The sequence below is a fragment of the Tachypleus tridentatus genome, chromosome 13, assembly GCF_004210375.1.
Source record: "Tachypleus tridentatus isolate NWPU-2018 chromosome 13, ASM421037v1, whole genome shotgun sequence".
Classification (NCBI taxonomy): domain Eukaryota; kingdom Metazoa; phylum Arthropoda; class Merostomata; order Xiphosura; family Limulidae; genus Tachypleus; species Tachypleus tridentatus.
The window spans coordinates 186,448,412-186,465,590 of record NC_134837.1 but is presented as its reverse complement, the minus strand read 5'-3'; the positions used below and the strand labels follow the sequence as shown (position 1 = coordinate 186,465,590).

At 36.9% G+C, this 17,179-nt stretch overlaps 2 protein-coding genes across 2 annotated transcripts in view; both read left to right on the top strand.

Moving 5' to 3' along the window:
* Nucleotides 1-6,575, top strand: part of LOC143236406 (uncharacterized) — a 31,115-nt gene extending 24,540 nt beyond the window's left edge. Inside the window, exons 10-13 of the mRNA XM_076474667.1 lie at nucleotides 3,810-4,058; nucleotides 4,927-5,190; nucleotides 5,844-5,959; nucleotides 6,137-6,575. Coding sequence (XP_076330782.1) covers nucleotides 3,810-4,058; nucleotides 4,927-5,190; nucleotides 5,844-5,959; nucleotides 6,137-6,575 — 1,068 coding nt within the window. The remainder of the gene's footprint in view (nucleotides 1-3,809; nucleotides 4,059-4,926; nucleotides 5,191-5,843; nucleotides 5,960-6,136) is intronic.
* Nucleotides 6,576-9,134: 2,559 nt separating this feature from the next.
* LOC143236405 (uncharacterized) overlaps nucleotides 9,135-17,179 on the top strand; it is a 50,297-nt gene continuing 42,252 nt past the window's right edge. Inside the window, exons 1-4 of the mRNA XM_076474666.1 lie at nucleotides 9,135-9,288; nucleotides 10,836-11,004; nucleotides 11,853-12,031; nucleotides 12,782-12,917. Coding sequence (XP_076330781.1) covers nucleotides 9,277-9,288; nucleotides 10,836-11,004; nucleotides 11,853-12,031; nucleotides 12,782-12,917 — 496 coding nt within the window. The 5' untranslated portion in view covers nucleotides 9,135-9,276. The remainder of the gene's footprint in view (nucleotides 9,289-10,835; nucleotides 11,005-11,852; nucleotides 12,032-12,781; nucleotides 12,918-17,179) is intronic.

Below are 17,179 nucleotides of genomic sequence, written 5' to 3'. Positions count from 1 at the left end.
TATTGTCATTTGAGAAAGGCTTCTCTGGTTGACGTTTCAAGTCGAATCAGGTGGTCCATGGTGGAGCACTGTCATCAGAACCCACACTGGGTGGGAGAGAGGAGGTTGTTTGATTCGAGGAACCAAACACGACGAGTATTAACCATCCTCTCTAAGGTTTTACAGAGACAGCTTGTCAAAGCAATTGGACGATAATTTGAAGGGATCTTGGGATCTTTCCCAGGCTTAGAGAAAGGTAGGAGAATAGCCTGCGCCAGGCATCAGGAAAAACATTTTCCTGACAGATCCGGTTAAAAACAATCAAAAGAATAGCAAAAGAAGCAGGAGATAGTTGGTACAGGATGTCATATTGTACATCATCAGATCTAACCGATGTACTGCCAGACCGATGAAGGGCCAGTTTGAGTTCCACTGGTGTAAAGGGACGATTATAGTCATAGAGACAATCAGCTCGAAAGGAAAGAGGTGATTGCTCTGCCCGAGTCTTGATGGCCAAGAATATAGAAGAAGAAGCAGAAGTGCTAGATATCTGGCAAAAGCTTTCACCTAGAGTATCGGCAATGCTCTGGGTATCATCTTCTTCCTGTCATCAGAGAGCAATATCGAGAGGGGGACAGAATTATATTGCCCACTGACCTTTCGAATCTTGTCCCATATGACTTTGGAACTGGTAGTGGAGGATATGCCAGTTGTGAACTTAATTCAAGATTCCTTCTGGCTTTGGCGTCTTACCCACTGAGCATGTGCACGGGCCCGCTGGAAAGCGATGTGGTTCGAGAGTGTGGGATATCTACGGAAAGTATCCCAGGCCCCTTTTTGAGCCTTCCATGCCATATGGCAGGCAGGATTCCACCATGGACGAGAATATAGTGGAAAACGTGTCGAGGTTTCAAGAATACATTGAGCAGCTGCTTGTAAAATACAGTCAGTTACTGCTGCCACACAGTTATCTATTGATGGCTGACAGACGATGGCAGGATCAAGTTCTGCGAGAGCAGTGAAAGAGGGCCAGTTTGACTGATCCAGCTCCCACTGGGGCACGCGGGTCCGGTGGCATCGACTACTGCCAGGCTCTCTCAAAATTATAGGAACATGATCACTGCCTCGTGGATTATTGTCAACCTTCCATGAAAATGAAGGATAATGAAGGGGAGCAAATAGAGAGATCAATAGCGGTATAGGATGGACTAAGCACATGGAAATAAGTAGAAGAACCAGTATTGAAAAGAGAATGGTTGTGGTCAGAGAGCATATGCTCTACAGAGCGACCCCTCATGAAAAATGAAGGATAATGAAGGGGAGCAAATAGAGAGATCAATAGCGGTATAGGATGGACTAAGCACATGGAAATAAGTAGAAGAACCAGTATTGAAAAGAGAATGGTTGTGGTCAGAGAGCATATGCTCTACAGAGCGACCCCTCCTATGAATGTCAGCAGCACTTCCTCAGAGGGGATGATATTCCTTAAAGTCCCCAAGATTAAAAAGCGAGATGGCAACTGTTCAATGAGAACATCAAGGTCTGATTGATCATATGTCTCTCCAGGTGACAGGTAGAGAGAACAAACAGTGATGGTATGAACCAAGGAAATACGGGTGGCTACGGCCTCCAAGGGTGTGTCGAGTGGCAAAGATAGGGTGGGTACATGCTGATCAACCAACAGTGCCACCCTTCCATGCACTCGTCCATCACACAGCCTGTTATTTCTGTAAAAAGAAAACCGCCGAAAGGTGACTGTATTGACAAGTTTCAGAAATGTTTCCTGTAAGGAAAGACATACAGGATGGTAGGAAACAATCAGTGTTTTGATGTTATCCAGACTAAAACGTAAACTTCGACAGTTCCTTTGTATCAGGGTGGCCATTTATGTTCATATGTAGGCGAAGTGGGTGGAGAACCCTTATGTTTACGACTACGTGTTTTTTCTTTACTGTCCTTATTCGAAGGAGGTTTATCGTTCTTCATGGATCCTGCCATGAGTCGATTTGGCAGGTCTTTGCTGTTGGAAGGGGATTCCAGTGACTGAGGACGTGAACGAATGATTGTTTTGCATCTTGGGGATGGGAGAATAAGATGTATCCGAGGAAATGCCTATACCTGAAACCAAAGGATGTGGATCTTGGGGTTTGTTGGAATGTATGTAAGGGACAGAGATAGGTGTATAAGTTGATTCATCAACTTTTTAACCATGGAGATCAAAATACTTTTTATTTGTTTGGAGAACGATTCTTTTGGGGGCACAAAGAGATCTGTCTGCACTCTCACTGTAGTTGTGGAAAGAAGTGCAGCAGCATACGTCCAAGATGAGGTGGTAGACAGCAATTTTCGAGTCTCAGGATAAGTAATGTTATGAATCATTTTCAAAAGCTGCACCTCTTCTTTTTCCAACCATTTAGGGCAAGAATGAAAGTAGGACGGGTAAGAGCCATTGTAATTGATGCAATGAGGGTCCATTTCACACTCATAAGCATCATGGTCCTTACCACCGCAACGAGCACACATCAAGGAACCACGACATGACATCTTCGAGTAATCAAACTGCTGACATTGGAAACATCAGAGAGGGTTTGGAATGTATAGCCGTACTCTGCAATTAAGATAATTTGCCTCGATGGTGGCAGGCGGACGTGTTGACGTAAATGTGAGAATGACAACATTGGTTGGCATCATGATTCCATCTTTGCATTTGGAGATATGCTTCACTGCAGAAACTCCTTGGATGGAAGAACCAACGAGAATCTCCGACTCTGGGATGTTCTTCAAATCCCTTTCAACAGTAACTCCTCGTGATGAATTCAAAGTAGCATGAGGTGCAACCTCTATAGGTATATCCCCAATTGCCTTTGAATGCAAGAGGAGTTCACTGTGTTGAGATGTGGATGTTTACACCAATATGTCACCAGATCGAAGCTTCTTTACTGACTTTGGAGAGCCAGCAAGTTCTTCTACTCCTTTCTGAATGAAAAATGGAGACATTTGCCCTAAAGGTTTGTTCGAAAGTGAATGCAATATAAGAAAATGAATTACAACAGTTGGTACAGATGGTGAGGATTGCTGCTCAGAATCTTCAAGACGTCATTTACCTATAGACTGTTTTATCACTATTTTATGAAGATTTTTAATTGGAGTATCCATAATAAAGAAAGGGAAATTTCGGTGCCCACTGACCCTACCCACCATGGAACCCTACGAGGGGACGCACTACACTGTCAAACAAGGACACTGCAGCAACGCCAGGGTTTTTTGAGCACTATACCCAAACACCAGCATTAGATACAATGTCCACAACACCTGTTGAGAACATCCAACACTGACTGACCCAAGGGGGGGGACACCCAAAGGCCGACCATCTAAAGGAATTCAAGGCTAAAGTGATGTGTTAGGGTTGGACTCTTCAACCACCAGGATCCTCTCCTCCTCTTCATAGGTTGCTACGCACGGCAAACACATGGGTGGATGTTTAGATCCCAGAGGAGGTAAACTAAAAGAACAGAATCTTCCCTGGGAGGTACCCTCACACGTACAGGAATCCACACCGAGGGGAGCTTGATAACAATAAAACCCAAAATAAACCTGATTGTGTACAGATCTAATAAGTGACATAATGGACAATTTGTTCTAAAACAATATTGTACTCTTTGATTTCTTGCTTATTCCTTAATTTTGACATACTATGTAATCAGAGAGTATATATGACAAGTCTCTAACCTGAGTTCGTTTTAAAATGAATGTGTTATTAAGTAATGTATATTGAAAAAATGTGGCGTAATTGTGTACCATTTTGTTTTGTATATTTTCTGTTTTTGCAGGTGAACGTCATGCTGGGTATAAATGCTATGGTAATTACAGCTCATCCCACTACATCAGCTATAGAACTCCTGTTTCATTCTATAAATCTGTATCTGAGTGGAATCTGTCAGTATCTGGTAGTAGGAGAAGATCCGGTTACCATCTGGACCTCTCTTACTGCTATCCGTGTTGAAAAGATGGAGTTTGACACCCTTGATGGCCAGCGACTGCCTTTAGCTTCTCTGGACAATGACCAAAGTAGGCAGTTGGTAGGTGTTTTTAGTTATACTCTAATAACCTTTTTATAACATTGTTCCATATCAATGTTATAATATCAGAATGAATTCCACTGGTCATTGATAAAAAATAGCTCAAGAGTTGACGATGGATGATGTTGACTAGCTGCACTTCCTCTAGTCTTTCGCCTTTAAGTTAGGGGTAACTAGTAATGATAGCCTTCGAATAGCTTTGCAAGATATTAAAAAAAAAACTTCACAAGTCCAAAGATAAAGCACACAAAGTTCTTGGAAATATTTGATTTTTTTATGATTGTGTGTATATTTGTGTATATATTAGTTCCAATTTGAAACATGAAATTTTTTATGTCATTAGCAGTAATAAAAATCAAACTGGTTAACATTGTTTGCCCTCTATATCACCATATTTTGTTAATTTGTTAAAAAATACCTTGGTCTGACAAAACAACTGGTGTTCTTAACCTAGCAATGATGAACTGGTGAGTAAAGAACAAACACAGTTATGGAGGAGAGACATTCTCGTTTTATCTCTTCATATGAAGGTCAACTAAACTGAATTAAATAATTTTGTCTTGCAGCTTTGCGAGCGTTACTGTAGGCCTAAACATTGACGATATGGTATTAATGGACTTCTAGAACTATCATGTCGTTACGTCAGAAAACTTAACGGTATTTATACATACAATTTGCATTTCAAAACCGTTAAGAAAAATATTAAAATTAATGTCCAGTGTGAAAATAATAACCGATTTTGGAGAAAGGGTTTGAGCATATTGTAATAAAAATTTATAATTTATGTTTCACTTACTCATTCATAAAGATAGTATCTGGTTGAATTACTTGAAATAATTTAATACAAGATTCCACTGTTTGATTTTAGACACTTGGAAACGACATCATCCATACCTACCGTACATGGTCATGTGAATTGGGCACGTGCTACGGTGCATGTATTGGTTCAGCAGAGGTCACCCTAGTCACAGCAGCTGTAATTGGAGGAAGGGTTCTTTTGGGACCTTTGACACAAATCCAACTTTTTAATCCAAAGTCAGGTCAACCGATGATTGTAGAAGGTCTCACATCACCAGTGACTATAAAAATACCAGTTAAATATGTTGAAATAGGAAATGGACAAGCTATACAGGTTAGTATTAGACACGTTGTGTTGAACAACAACTCTAGGAAAATTGTATGAAAATTTCCCCGAAATACAGGAAGGATCAGACACCATTATTGAATGATTTTTCTGTTTTTTATATACATGTATATGAAATTTTTTGTCACATAGAGTGTAGGTTTCAGGTTATTTTATTGTGTTCCTAGTACATTAAATATCGCAGCAAATACAGTATCCTAGATTACAACATATCTGTAGTACATACAGTATCCTAGATTACAACATATCTGTAGTACATACAGTATCCTAGATGACAATATATCTGTAGTACATACAGTATTCTGGATTACAACATGTCTGGTACATACAATATCCCAGATTATAACATGTCTGTAGCACATACAATACACTACATGTCTGTAGTACATACATTATTCTAGATTATAGCGTATTTGAATAGTATGGAGTTAATTGAGAAAGTGAGCTACCTGAAATGTGCCAGGAGTGTGGAAATGAAAATTGTTTGAAAATACCCAGTGTAACCTGATTAAAAGGATGTAACTGTGATTATTATTTATATGGATTATCATTGACATTGAAATTATTACAATAAGTAAACCATGTGTTTATTAATTTTACTATCTTTTTAGCTGTTTAACGAGTCGTATTTTTGCCCACAGTGTGGAATCTTCGATCTGACATCTAGAAGCTGGAATACTGAAGTATGTGTTTCAACCATTCTGAATATAAGTACTGCACTATTAACGTGTGAGTGCTCTGCACTAGGTTATGTTGGGTAAGTTTTTACGTCTTTAATATTCAGTGTAGTGTATAATCATACGTCATATCAAATTAAACATCCAGTTTTCTCTTTGTTTTTCACAGCATTTTCAATGAATGAGTTAGTTTAATAGCTGTCAAGATATATCTATTTAATCTCACGAACTTTGATATTTGATTTATTCACTTTTAGGGCTATACTTGTGGAGGAAGAAGTAGCAACAACAACTGTAGAACCTAATACCACTGAAATACCAACAACAACTGTGGAACTTAATATTACTGAAATACCAAGAGTAACTGTAGAACCTACAACTACTAAAGTATCAGCAACAACTGTAGAACCCACTACTACTGAAAAACCAACAACAACTGTAGAACCCACTACTTCTGAAAAACCAACAACAGCTGTAGAACCCACTACTACTGAACAACCAACAACAGCTGTAGAACCCACTACTACTGAACAACCAACAACAGCTGTAGAACCCACTACTACCGAACAACCAACAACAGCTGTAGAACCCACTACTATCGAACAACCAACAACAGCTGTAGAACCCACTACTACCGAACAACCAACAACAGCTGTAGAACCCACTACTACCAAACAACCAACAACAGCTGTGTAGGACCCACTGCTGCCGGACAACCAGCAACGGCTGTGGGACCCACTACTGCCGAACAACCAACAACAGCTGTAGGACCCACTGCTGCCGGACAACCAACAACGGCTGTAGGACCCACTGCTGCCGGACAACCAACAACGGCTGTAGGACCCACTACTACCGAACAACCAACAACAGCTGTAGAACCCACTACTACCGAACAACCAACAACAATTGTAGAACCCACTACTACTGAAAAACCAACAACAACTGCAGAACCCACTACTACTGAAAAACCAACAACAGCTGTGGGACCCACTGCTGCCGAACAATCAGCAACACGGCTGTAGGACCCACTACTACCGAACAAACCAACAACGGCTGTGGGACCGGTTACTACTGAGAAACCAACAACTGTAGAACTTACCACTACTGAGAAACCAACAACTGTAGAACTTACCACTACTGAAAAACCAACAACAACTGTAGAACTTACCACTACTGAAGAACCAACAACAGCTGTAGAACCCAGTACTACCAATCAACCAACAACAGCTGTAGAACCCACTACTACTGAACAACCAACAACGGCTGTAGAACCCACTACTACCGAAAAACCAACAATGGCTGTAGAACCCAGTACTACCGATCAACCAACAACAGCTGTAGAACCAACTACTACCGAACAACCAACAACAGCTGTAGAACCAGCTACTACTGAACAACCAACAACAGCTGTAGAACCGGCTACTACTGAACAACCAACAACAGCTGTAGAACCCACTACTACCGAACAATCAACAACAGCTGTAGAACCCATTACTACCGAACAACCAACAACAGCTGTAGAACCCACTACTACCGAACAACCAACAACAGCTGTAGAACCGGTTACTACTGAGAAACCAACAACTGTAGAACTTACCACTACTGAGAAACCAACAACTGTAGAACTTACCACTACTGAGAAACCAACAACAACTGTAGAACTTACCACTACTGAAGAACCAACAACAGCTGTAGAACCCAGTACTACCAATCAACCAACAACAGCTGTAGAACCCACTACTACCGAACAACCAACAACGGCTGTAGAACCCACTACTACCGAACAACCAACAACGGCTGTAGAACCCACTACTACCGAACAACCAACAACAGCTGTAGAACCGGCTACTGCTGACAAACCAACAACAGCTGTAGAACCGGCTACTACTGAGAAACCAACAACTGTAGAACCGGCTACTACTGAGAAACCAACAACTGTAGAACTTACCACTACTGAAAAACCAACAACAACTGTAGAACTTACCACTACTGAAGAACCAACAACAGCTGTAGAACCTACCACTACTGAAGAACCTACAACTACTGAAATAACCACAACAACAGTTGATACAGCTACAATGATAGTACCTTTCAGACTGGTTCTTCCAGTTCTCATCAAGATAAATCATACCTATGCAACACTAGTAGAAGGAAAAGAAAGTTCTTTCATTGACCACATTGTGAGACAATTGGCCATAATCCTTCGAACGTCACTTAGAAGAATGCATGAGACATCAGTTTGGTCAGGTGTGTTTAGTGGATAAACTAAGATATCCAGTATTTTTACACAATAACCATCATAAACCTAACAAAGGACAGGAATACACTAATAATGTGTGCTAGTTAAATCATAATCTTTGTATATGACTGTAAGTTAATCAACACAGTAACCACTCAACTATCTATTTTTATATGACATTAAGTTAATTTACACAGTAACCACTCAGCTATTTTTTTTCATATGACTGTAAGTTAACCAACACAATAATTGCTATATAAGTAATAAAGACAGTTGACTAAGAAAAATACACAGAGGCAAATAATGATATTTATTGAGATCAAAATATTTTAGAACGAAATTATTTAAGGCACACACAATCAGTTGTATTACAATATTTTGGAAACTATTGATCCCAGCTCTCCGAGGAGGTAAAACTTCTTGTTCTTTCAAGAAACGTTACAGTTATAGAGGACTTCATATTAGGTGGAGGAATACTTCAGCTAGGGCTTCTCCTACTGTGAGGAGTTTAAAATGTGAAATACTAGAATCATACTAATGGGTTAACAGACCATTAATTACACTCATAAACAGTAACTAAATATATCATTACTTGAAAGTTGTACAATGTCTTTTTTTTACTTTTAGTTTTTCTTTACTTTTACTACTTATTAACAGTTGAAGGAAGGACAGTGTCTTTCTTTATTTTTAACACCTATTAACAACTGAAGGAAGGAGAATGTTTTTCTTTATTTTTATTACCTATTAACAGTTGAAGGAAGGACAATGTCTTTTTTTATTTTTAATACCTGTTAACAACTGAAGGAAGGAGAATGTTTTTCTTTACTCTTACTACCTTTTAACAGTTGAAGGAAGGACAGTGTCTTTCACTACTTTTATTACCTATTAAACAGGTGAGGGTAGGACCATGTCTTTCTTTACAGGTGAAGGAGGGACCATGTTTTCCTTCACTTTATGGAGTGAAGAAGATCCAAGTGAGGCTGCACAACAGGAATTGAGGAATGCTGTGGAAAATCTAATCCTGAAGCATAAAGAAGGAACGTTAACTTTGTATGATCCGGTTGGAAATATATTAGATGTAGAATATGTGATGTATAACTACATCACAACTACACAACTAATTCTCAAGAGTTTGAAAAACTGCTTGCAACATTAACAATGTCTGAAGTGGTAGGTGTTTTTACTTTAATTAGCTATTTAGTTGTTTCTTTTATACAAAGTAGTTACACCATATGTATTAAAGTTTCAATAACTTCTAAGATAGTTGATATTTCTATGATAAATGAACTATATATAATCTCCATAGTCACCAACATCTGAAGTGTTCAATGATTTTTTTAATAATAAATCATCTATATTATCCATATATAGCTTCAATAGCATCTGAAATGGCAGGTATTTTGATGATAATGTAATTGTACACTCCGTGGAGTGTTAGACAGTATTTATCTAAGTAGTTTTGCAATAGTGTTTTTATTGTACACCTTAAGATAATTTTATTTTCCCACTGAAATTTACTTAACAACCACTACATAGTGGTTGATATCATGTTATAAGGATTATGTTTGTGTCTCATGCTTCCATTGGAAATACTCCATGGTCAATCAGCCTCTACCCAATGGCCATTGGAACTACTCCATGGTCAGTTGACTTCTATCTAATGGCTTTCGGAACTACTCCATGGTCAATTGGCCTCTATTTAATGGGCACTAGTACTACTCCATGGTCGGTTGGCTTCTATCTGATGGGCACTAGTACTACTCCATGGTCGGTTGGCTTCTATCCAATGGCCATTGGAATTACTCCATGGTCAGTTGGCCTTTATCTGATGGCCGTTGAAACTACACCATGGTCGTTTAGTCTCTATGTGAAGACCTCCAGAAATATTCCATGGTCGTACAACATATATCTGATGGCCGTGGTTACATGAATGTATTGGATACTGCACTTTCTATGGTAGGAAATGATGTCAGTCTTAAACCACACATCTTGCTCTGAATTATCTACTGCATATGGATATTAGCTTATATAGACTAATCGATGGAAGCTACGTCATCTGTTATGTATTACGTTACACAGGATTACCATATTTCCATCCGGACTATCTTTCTTATGTAAAACAATAACATATTTTGAGGTGGTGCTGGAAACTTGTCCACAATCAAAATTCCTTAAGTAGCTTATTGTTGACTAAATATTTTAAGCTTTAGTGACTTCTATGTTCAAAGTTTCTCTTTCGTAACAATTGCTATCATTTTACCACAGAAAGCTGTACTGCAGACGATAATCAATTATGGCTTAAGAGTCTATAGCACAAGCTTCCATAGAGAACATTAATTTGAAATATTATTTGTATTTGCTTCAAATCATTTACTAATCTTTCTAAAAATATATATTTCTTTAAAAACGAGTGTTTAATATGAATAGAGCCTAAATCCTTTACTAGTGGCATGCTGCTACAAAATAGCTTGTGATTCCCCATAAACCAAAGATATACATGTGTGGCAACAAATCACTACGTCACCAAATACATCTGTGGCGATAAGTTATTGCATCACTATTTAGACATATTTCTTACAAAATGAGTTTAACCACCATTAATTAAACTATCATTGTTAGGTAACTTGTTTCATATTTGAATATAACTAACAACTATACAACCATCATTAAACAAACTATCATTATTAGGTAACTTGTTTTATATTTGAATGTCATAGCTAACCACAACAACTATACAACCACCAGCAGCTCCACAGCTAATCACAGCTCGATTTGCTGACAGCCTTGACAACGTCATTGTAACTCTGTCTGACAGTCTTGGTCCTGAGGGATTGGTCAACTGTAGTGACGTATTCAACCAGACAAGTCTGGAATTACTGGGTGAAGGTAAATTTTAAAGCTATTATATGATCCTCACTCCTTGTATTACGTACAAACTCATAAATATATATCAATAGATAACGTTGCTCTGTTTTCTTAAACTAAATTACGTGAGCTCAGATTGAAACATTGAGAAATGTGGGTCGGCATGCCATAGTGGTTAATGTGTCGTAACGTGTATTCGATTGTCTAGTGTTCGCGTCCCATCATCACATAAATTCGCGTTATGGCTTCAGTAATGTTGTAAGTGTGGTGGTAAAATTACAGTATTCGAATAGAGTAGTCCAAGAGGTGGTGATGTTGTCATTAAAGTACCTCCCTTCTCCGTAGCTAACCCGTTCGAATTACGTTGGGCTGTCAAGGGTCGACCTTGGATACTTTTGTACGTAACCTGTATTCTACGCTCTGCTATTACATTTACGACAGTGTAAAACCTTTCAACAGTATTGTAAGAATATCCGTAACAAAGAAATAAACAAACCAAAGAAAATGATAATTTGTAGCAAGTGTTTTGTAAAAATACTTATGAGAGCACACTGTTTTAGAACCTGTAAGAAAGAACAACATATTACCACTACCATATTATTGCATGTCGTTATATTATATAGGTTTGTTTGGAACAGATGTACAGTTATTGGCACGTGTTCTATTATGTATGGTTACGGCAGGAGGGTTGTTATTAACGTTAAAATTCATGTTCAAAAATAAAGCACGTTTTTATTACTGTTCCTTGATATGTTCCATTCGAACAAAAACAAGCTTAAGATAGAAACGTATTAAAGTTCACAGGTGTTAAAAACTAATGATTACTACAACACACGTTGTTCTCTATATAGATTTTATATTCTTTGCAGATCCCAGATGTGTCAGTATAGCAAACACCCTTACAATACAGCTCGGACGAGAACCTGATCTTATACCCGAAGATTCACTGACCTTTCTGTCTGGTAATGGACTCTACAACAGAGACGTGTCTCCTGAATTAGGGTTAGAGGTCACCGGAACAGTTACAGTAGAAGAAGCTACTAGTCCGGTAAGTAATATTAGCAGTGGTATAGGAAAGTGTTGGTATGGTAAATAATGTTAATAATGGTATAGGACAGTGTTGGTCTGGTAAGTAATGTTAGTAGTGGTATAGGACAGTGTTGGTCTGGTAAGTAATATTAGTAGTGGTATAGGACAGTGTTGGTCTGGTAAGTAATGTTAGTAGTGGTATAGGACAGTGTTGGTCTGGTAAGTAATGTTAGTAGTGGTATAGGACAGTGTTGGTCTGGTAAATCACTATTTTTAATTCACTTCATAAACATGAATATAGTGATCTATGCAACGTTATAAGGACAGTAAGTTTCGTTTTTATTCAGCTGGTACTGTGAAATAGTTATTGTTAATATTCTGACATTTTAAATGTGGTTTTTTAAGAGGTAATTTTAGGGACATCATTTTGTTTTCTCACGACTCATACTTAAGAATGATTAAAATACATTTATTGTTTTATTTTAATAATGAAATAACAACAGTTGCATGTTGTCAGAAGTATTTTTTTCACCATCAATAAACAGTGAGGTCTAAAATTATGATAATTAGTTTAGAACTGATGAGACAATATTATAAAAGTTACTTGACAAAATATTTTTATATCACAAATCTATATTTTACTGTTTAATGTTGTCTCATGAATATGTACTGAAAATATTTGCCACTGTTTTATGAATTTCCAAACTTAGGCTTAAAACTTGTGATTCATGTTTACATCGCTATTAGTCATGATACATTCCTTTTACAGTTTACACCGTACTTCGAACTATACGGTCCGAGAGAAGTCTGTGAAGGTCATGTAAATGTCACAGTTGTTGACGTCACAGGTGACGCTTGTTCTGAAATGGACTATTTCTGGAGTATTTTTCCAACTGATACATCAGGTGATACCTTCAAAAGTTTATAGATGATATTCAGATATTTCCAGAGTGTTTCTGATAATATATTACGTGAAATTTTCGAAAATTTTAAGAGAAATTATTATAAATTACAAAAAAAAATGTTGTGGTATAAGTTATAGTAATTAGATAAATGCCCTTTGAATACGTTATTAATATTAATTTCTGACCAAAGTAAACCATATATAAACATACGATCATAACAAATATTTCTGAAATCGCTATAAAATATTTTAAGACGTTATTTATTAATCCATTGTTAAAACGATGCAATTGATATCTTTAACGTGACTTTTGTTTATGCTTTAAAATGCAATATATGTATAGAGAAAAGACAAGAATAACCCGTCGATTACTTAAATAACATAGTTACAGTAACTTTCGACAGATGGTAGCACTATTGTTTCTGGTGAAGGCAATGGCTTTCAGCACGATTTCGTTTGTTTGTTTGTTTTTTTATTTTCGCACAAAGCTACTCGAGGGCTATCTGTGCTAGCCGTCCCTAATTTAGCAGTGTAAGACTAGAGGGAAGGCAGCTAGTCATCACCACCCACCGCCAACTCTTGGGCTACTCTTTTACCAACGAATAGTGGGATTGGCCGTAAAATTATAACGTCCCCACGGCTGATAGGGCGAGTATGTTTGGATGCAAACCCGCGACCCTCAGATTACGAGTCGCACGCCTTAACACGCTTGGCCATGCCGGGACATTCTTTTATGGCATAACGTTTTTGAACAACATGGAACTTGTTCGTCCATCCCGGCTGTTCCATCCTTTAAACTAAATAATTAAAAGTAAATAAATAAATCTTAAAACCAGCCCTAATATAATTTACAAGATTTTCTTAAATTCGCTTAAATTTTCTGTTTCCACAGCATTCCAAAGGCCAACAACCATCTAGAAAAATAAAACTGGCTTAACTGAAGATGACTTCTACCCTACCAAAATTTATACTTGTGTCCCTAAGTCCAACTGTTCTTACTGTTAAATATGAAAAACGATGATACATCAACACTATTAATTCCCTTTACAATCTTAAAAACTTCAATCAAGAACTTCTTAACCTTTCTTTTCCCAGAGAAAACATTTTTTAGAGATTTCAGTCTCTCTTTGAATAAAAACTCCTTCATCCCAGGCACCATTCTAATAACCCTTCTCTGAACACTTTCCAACAGTTCAAAATCTTCCATAAGGTATGGAGCTCAAGACTGAACACAATTAATATTTCAAATGTGGCCTAACCAGTGACCTGTACAATGAAATTATAACCTCTTTAGACTTGTATTCAATATTTCTGTAGATATGACACAAAATCCTATTTGCCCTATAACTAGCAACATCCCACTGTTTGGATGGCTTTGGAGACTGGGTCAACTATTAAACCAAGATCTCTTTCTTTCATGACACTGTTAATATTATTTCCATGAAAATTATATATAAATTCAAGTTATGATAACCCACAAGCATTATATTGCATTTATTATAATTAAAACAATCTATCATTTATTTGCCCAACTCGCTAAATTATCTAAATCATTTTGCAAATCAGCAACATTCTTTTCACATCCAGCAACACCTAAGACCATAATATCATCCACAAATGTAAGTAATTTATTGACCATTTCTTCATATATGTTATTGATGTAACTTGTAACTCAAACGGTACAAAAGTCCTAAGTCTGAGCCCTGATGTACCCCACTTGTGACATTAGTCCAGTTTGACTGAGCTCCATACTTAAAAACCCTCTACTTTCTTCCATCCAGCTGCTCTTCTATCAAATTTGCTAACTTTTCTCCCAAGCTTATAGAAATATTGTTTTTTTTACAAGCCATTTATGTGACACCTTGTTAAATTATTTCTGGAAATGTAGATACACCAAATCTATACCCTAACCCTCATCCACATAAGCATTAATCTTTTCAAAGAATATGGAAAGATTTGTAAGGCAATATTTTCCCTTAGTGAAACCTCATCGACCATCCAAAAAATGTTAGACTAATGGATCTATAATTACTTACATAATTCTTATCACCTCCCTTGAAAAGGAGGAGTTACATTAGCTACCTTCTAGTCCTCTGGTACCTGCCTACTGTTCAAGGACTGACTAAAAATAGTAGTAAGTGGCTCACATATCCAATCTTCAAAATCCTCCAGTATATATTATCTGGCCAGGAGCCTTATCGTTCTTTAAACTTCCCAAATTTTTCTTTACATCTCAGAATTAATGCAGTTATCTTGTTTGATCTCATTTACATGTATCAACTGCTCAAGATATGGAATACTGCTCAAATCTTTGTTAGTAAAAAACTGAAGAAAAACCAAAATCTAATAACTCCACCATATTATAATCATTGGATACCAATCTTCCTTTGTCATCCCTCAAGGACCTTACCCTCATTATAACATTTTATTTACCCTTAATGTACTTAAAGAAATCCTAACTGCTAATTTTTACATTTCAGCCAACCTGTTTCATACATCCTTTATCATGTTGTAATTTCATGTTTCATTAACTTCACTAAAAGTTAAAATCTTAATCTCGTAGTAAAATTTCTCACTAATTTCATCAGAACAATCTGGTGGTCTGTAACAAATTCCATCTAAAAGCCATTTTCCTTTACATCCTCTAACAGAAACTCAAAAGGATTCAATCTCCTTGTTATTATCTTTAATATCCTCAATTTCAGTAGGATGCAACTCACATTTTACATATAAAGCCACCCCCACCTTTAGAACTCTATCCCTGTTAAATAACCTGTAACCTTGTATTTCAAAGAAATTTCTGTCATCAAAAGCATCTACATTTAACCATGTTTCAGTTATTCCCATTATATCAAAATCCTCCATTCCTATCAGTGCTATAAAGTTATTTGTTTCATTTTGAAACTTGTAGCATTATGACAGTAACAATAAGTCTATATGTAAAACTACTTCTATACTCATTTACTATGCTAAACTTTTCTTTGCCTCTCTTTCTTTTTTGCATTTTGTTTTTTCTGGCCCTCACCCTTATCTAGTCCTTGTCTAAACCTTCCCTTACAGCTGAGTTAATAGCCTTAGAAAACAAGCCATCCCCTATTTAATGTAAACCATCCATTCCAAAAGCTTTTTTCTTCCACCAAACTGATCTCACAAGTTCAACTGCCTATCTAGTCATCCTTACATACTAATCTAAGCTTAGAATTTAGTCCTAGTTATCTACTTATAACTTTATTCTCACAGTTAAGTATGGGTAGTGCCCCTGCAAAAATTAAGTTATGGCATTTTGCTTTTTTTTTACTTTAAATGCTTTTATCAACCTCTTGTACTTATAAATCAGCTCCTCTTACTTACTTTTCACCACATTATTATCACATACATCACTACAAAATCTGCATGTCTGCTAGTCCCCTTTATTGTATCTCTTAGTCTGTCAATTATATCCTTCACCTGTACCCCTGAGTAACAATCTGATTCTTTTCTCCTGTTTACCTCACTAAGTATTCTATCCACTGTCCTGTCAAGGAATCAGTTATAACTATAACCTATTTATCATCAAAATCCTTCTCTGACTCTTTCGTTTTTCTTCCCTCCAACAGTTTCTCATCTGCAGAAGCCAAGGACTGAAATATGTTGCTCAATAGAATAGGCTATTTATAACTAAATCCACTACTTATAACCCTAATACTACTCTTTTTAACTTCCTGAATGTCTTTGTAATTGATGTATCTATTACATGTAAAACCTTAAATCATTCTATAAATCCTGCTACTATTTCCCACACTCTACCCTTCTATTCATCTACTGTCTCTACTTTATTATAACCTCCAACTTGTACTTCCCGCCTACATAATCCACACATAAAAAGTGCACGTTCATTACTAGCTTACTTAAAAGTACATGCCAATCTCGAGTTCCCAAATAAAACCTACTCAGTGCACCCATTACACCTAATAAGCTGTGAATGCTTAACCCCTACATTAGCCTTAACCATTGTATTTATACCTACAGCCTGAAAATAAATACCAAATATCAGTATCCTCTGTTACTGTTAAGCCTAACGATTAAGAAGCAATTATATTTTTACCACTTTAAAGTATTAGTTTATCTTGACTCTAATAGAACTTAAAGGAAAATAACTTGATGAGTTAACTCTTAAAATGCCAAGATACAATAAATATTTTTTTTACATTGTATGTATTTGATAAAACAGTGTCTTTATCTTGTTTTACGATTTACCAGTAAGTTGAAATATACGTAAGCCTA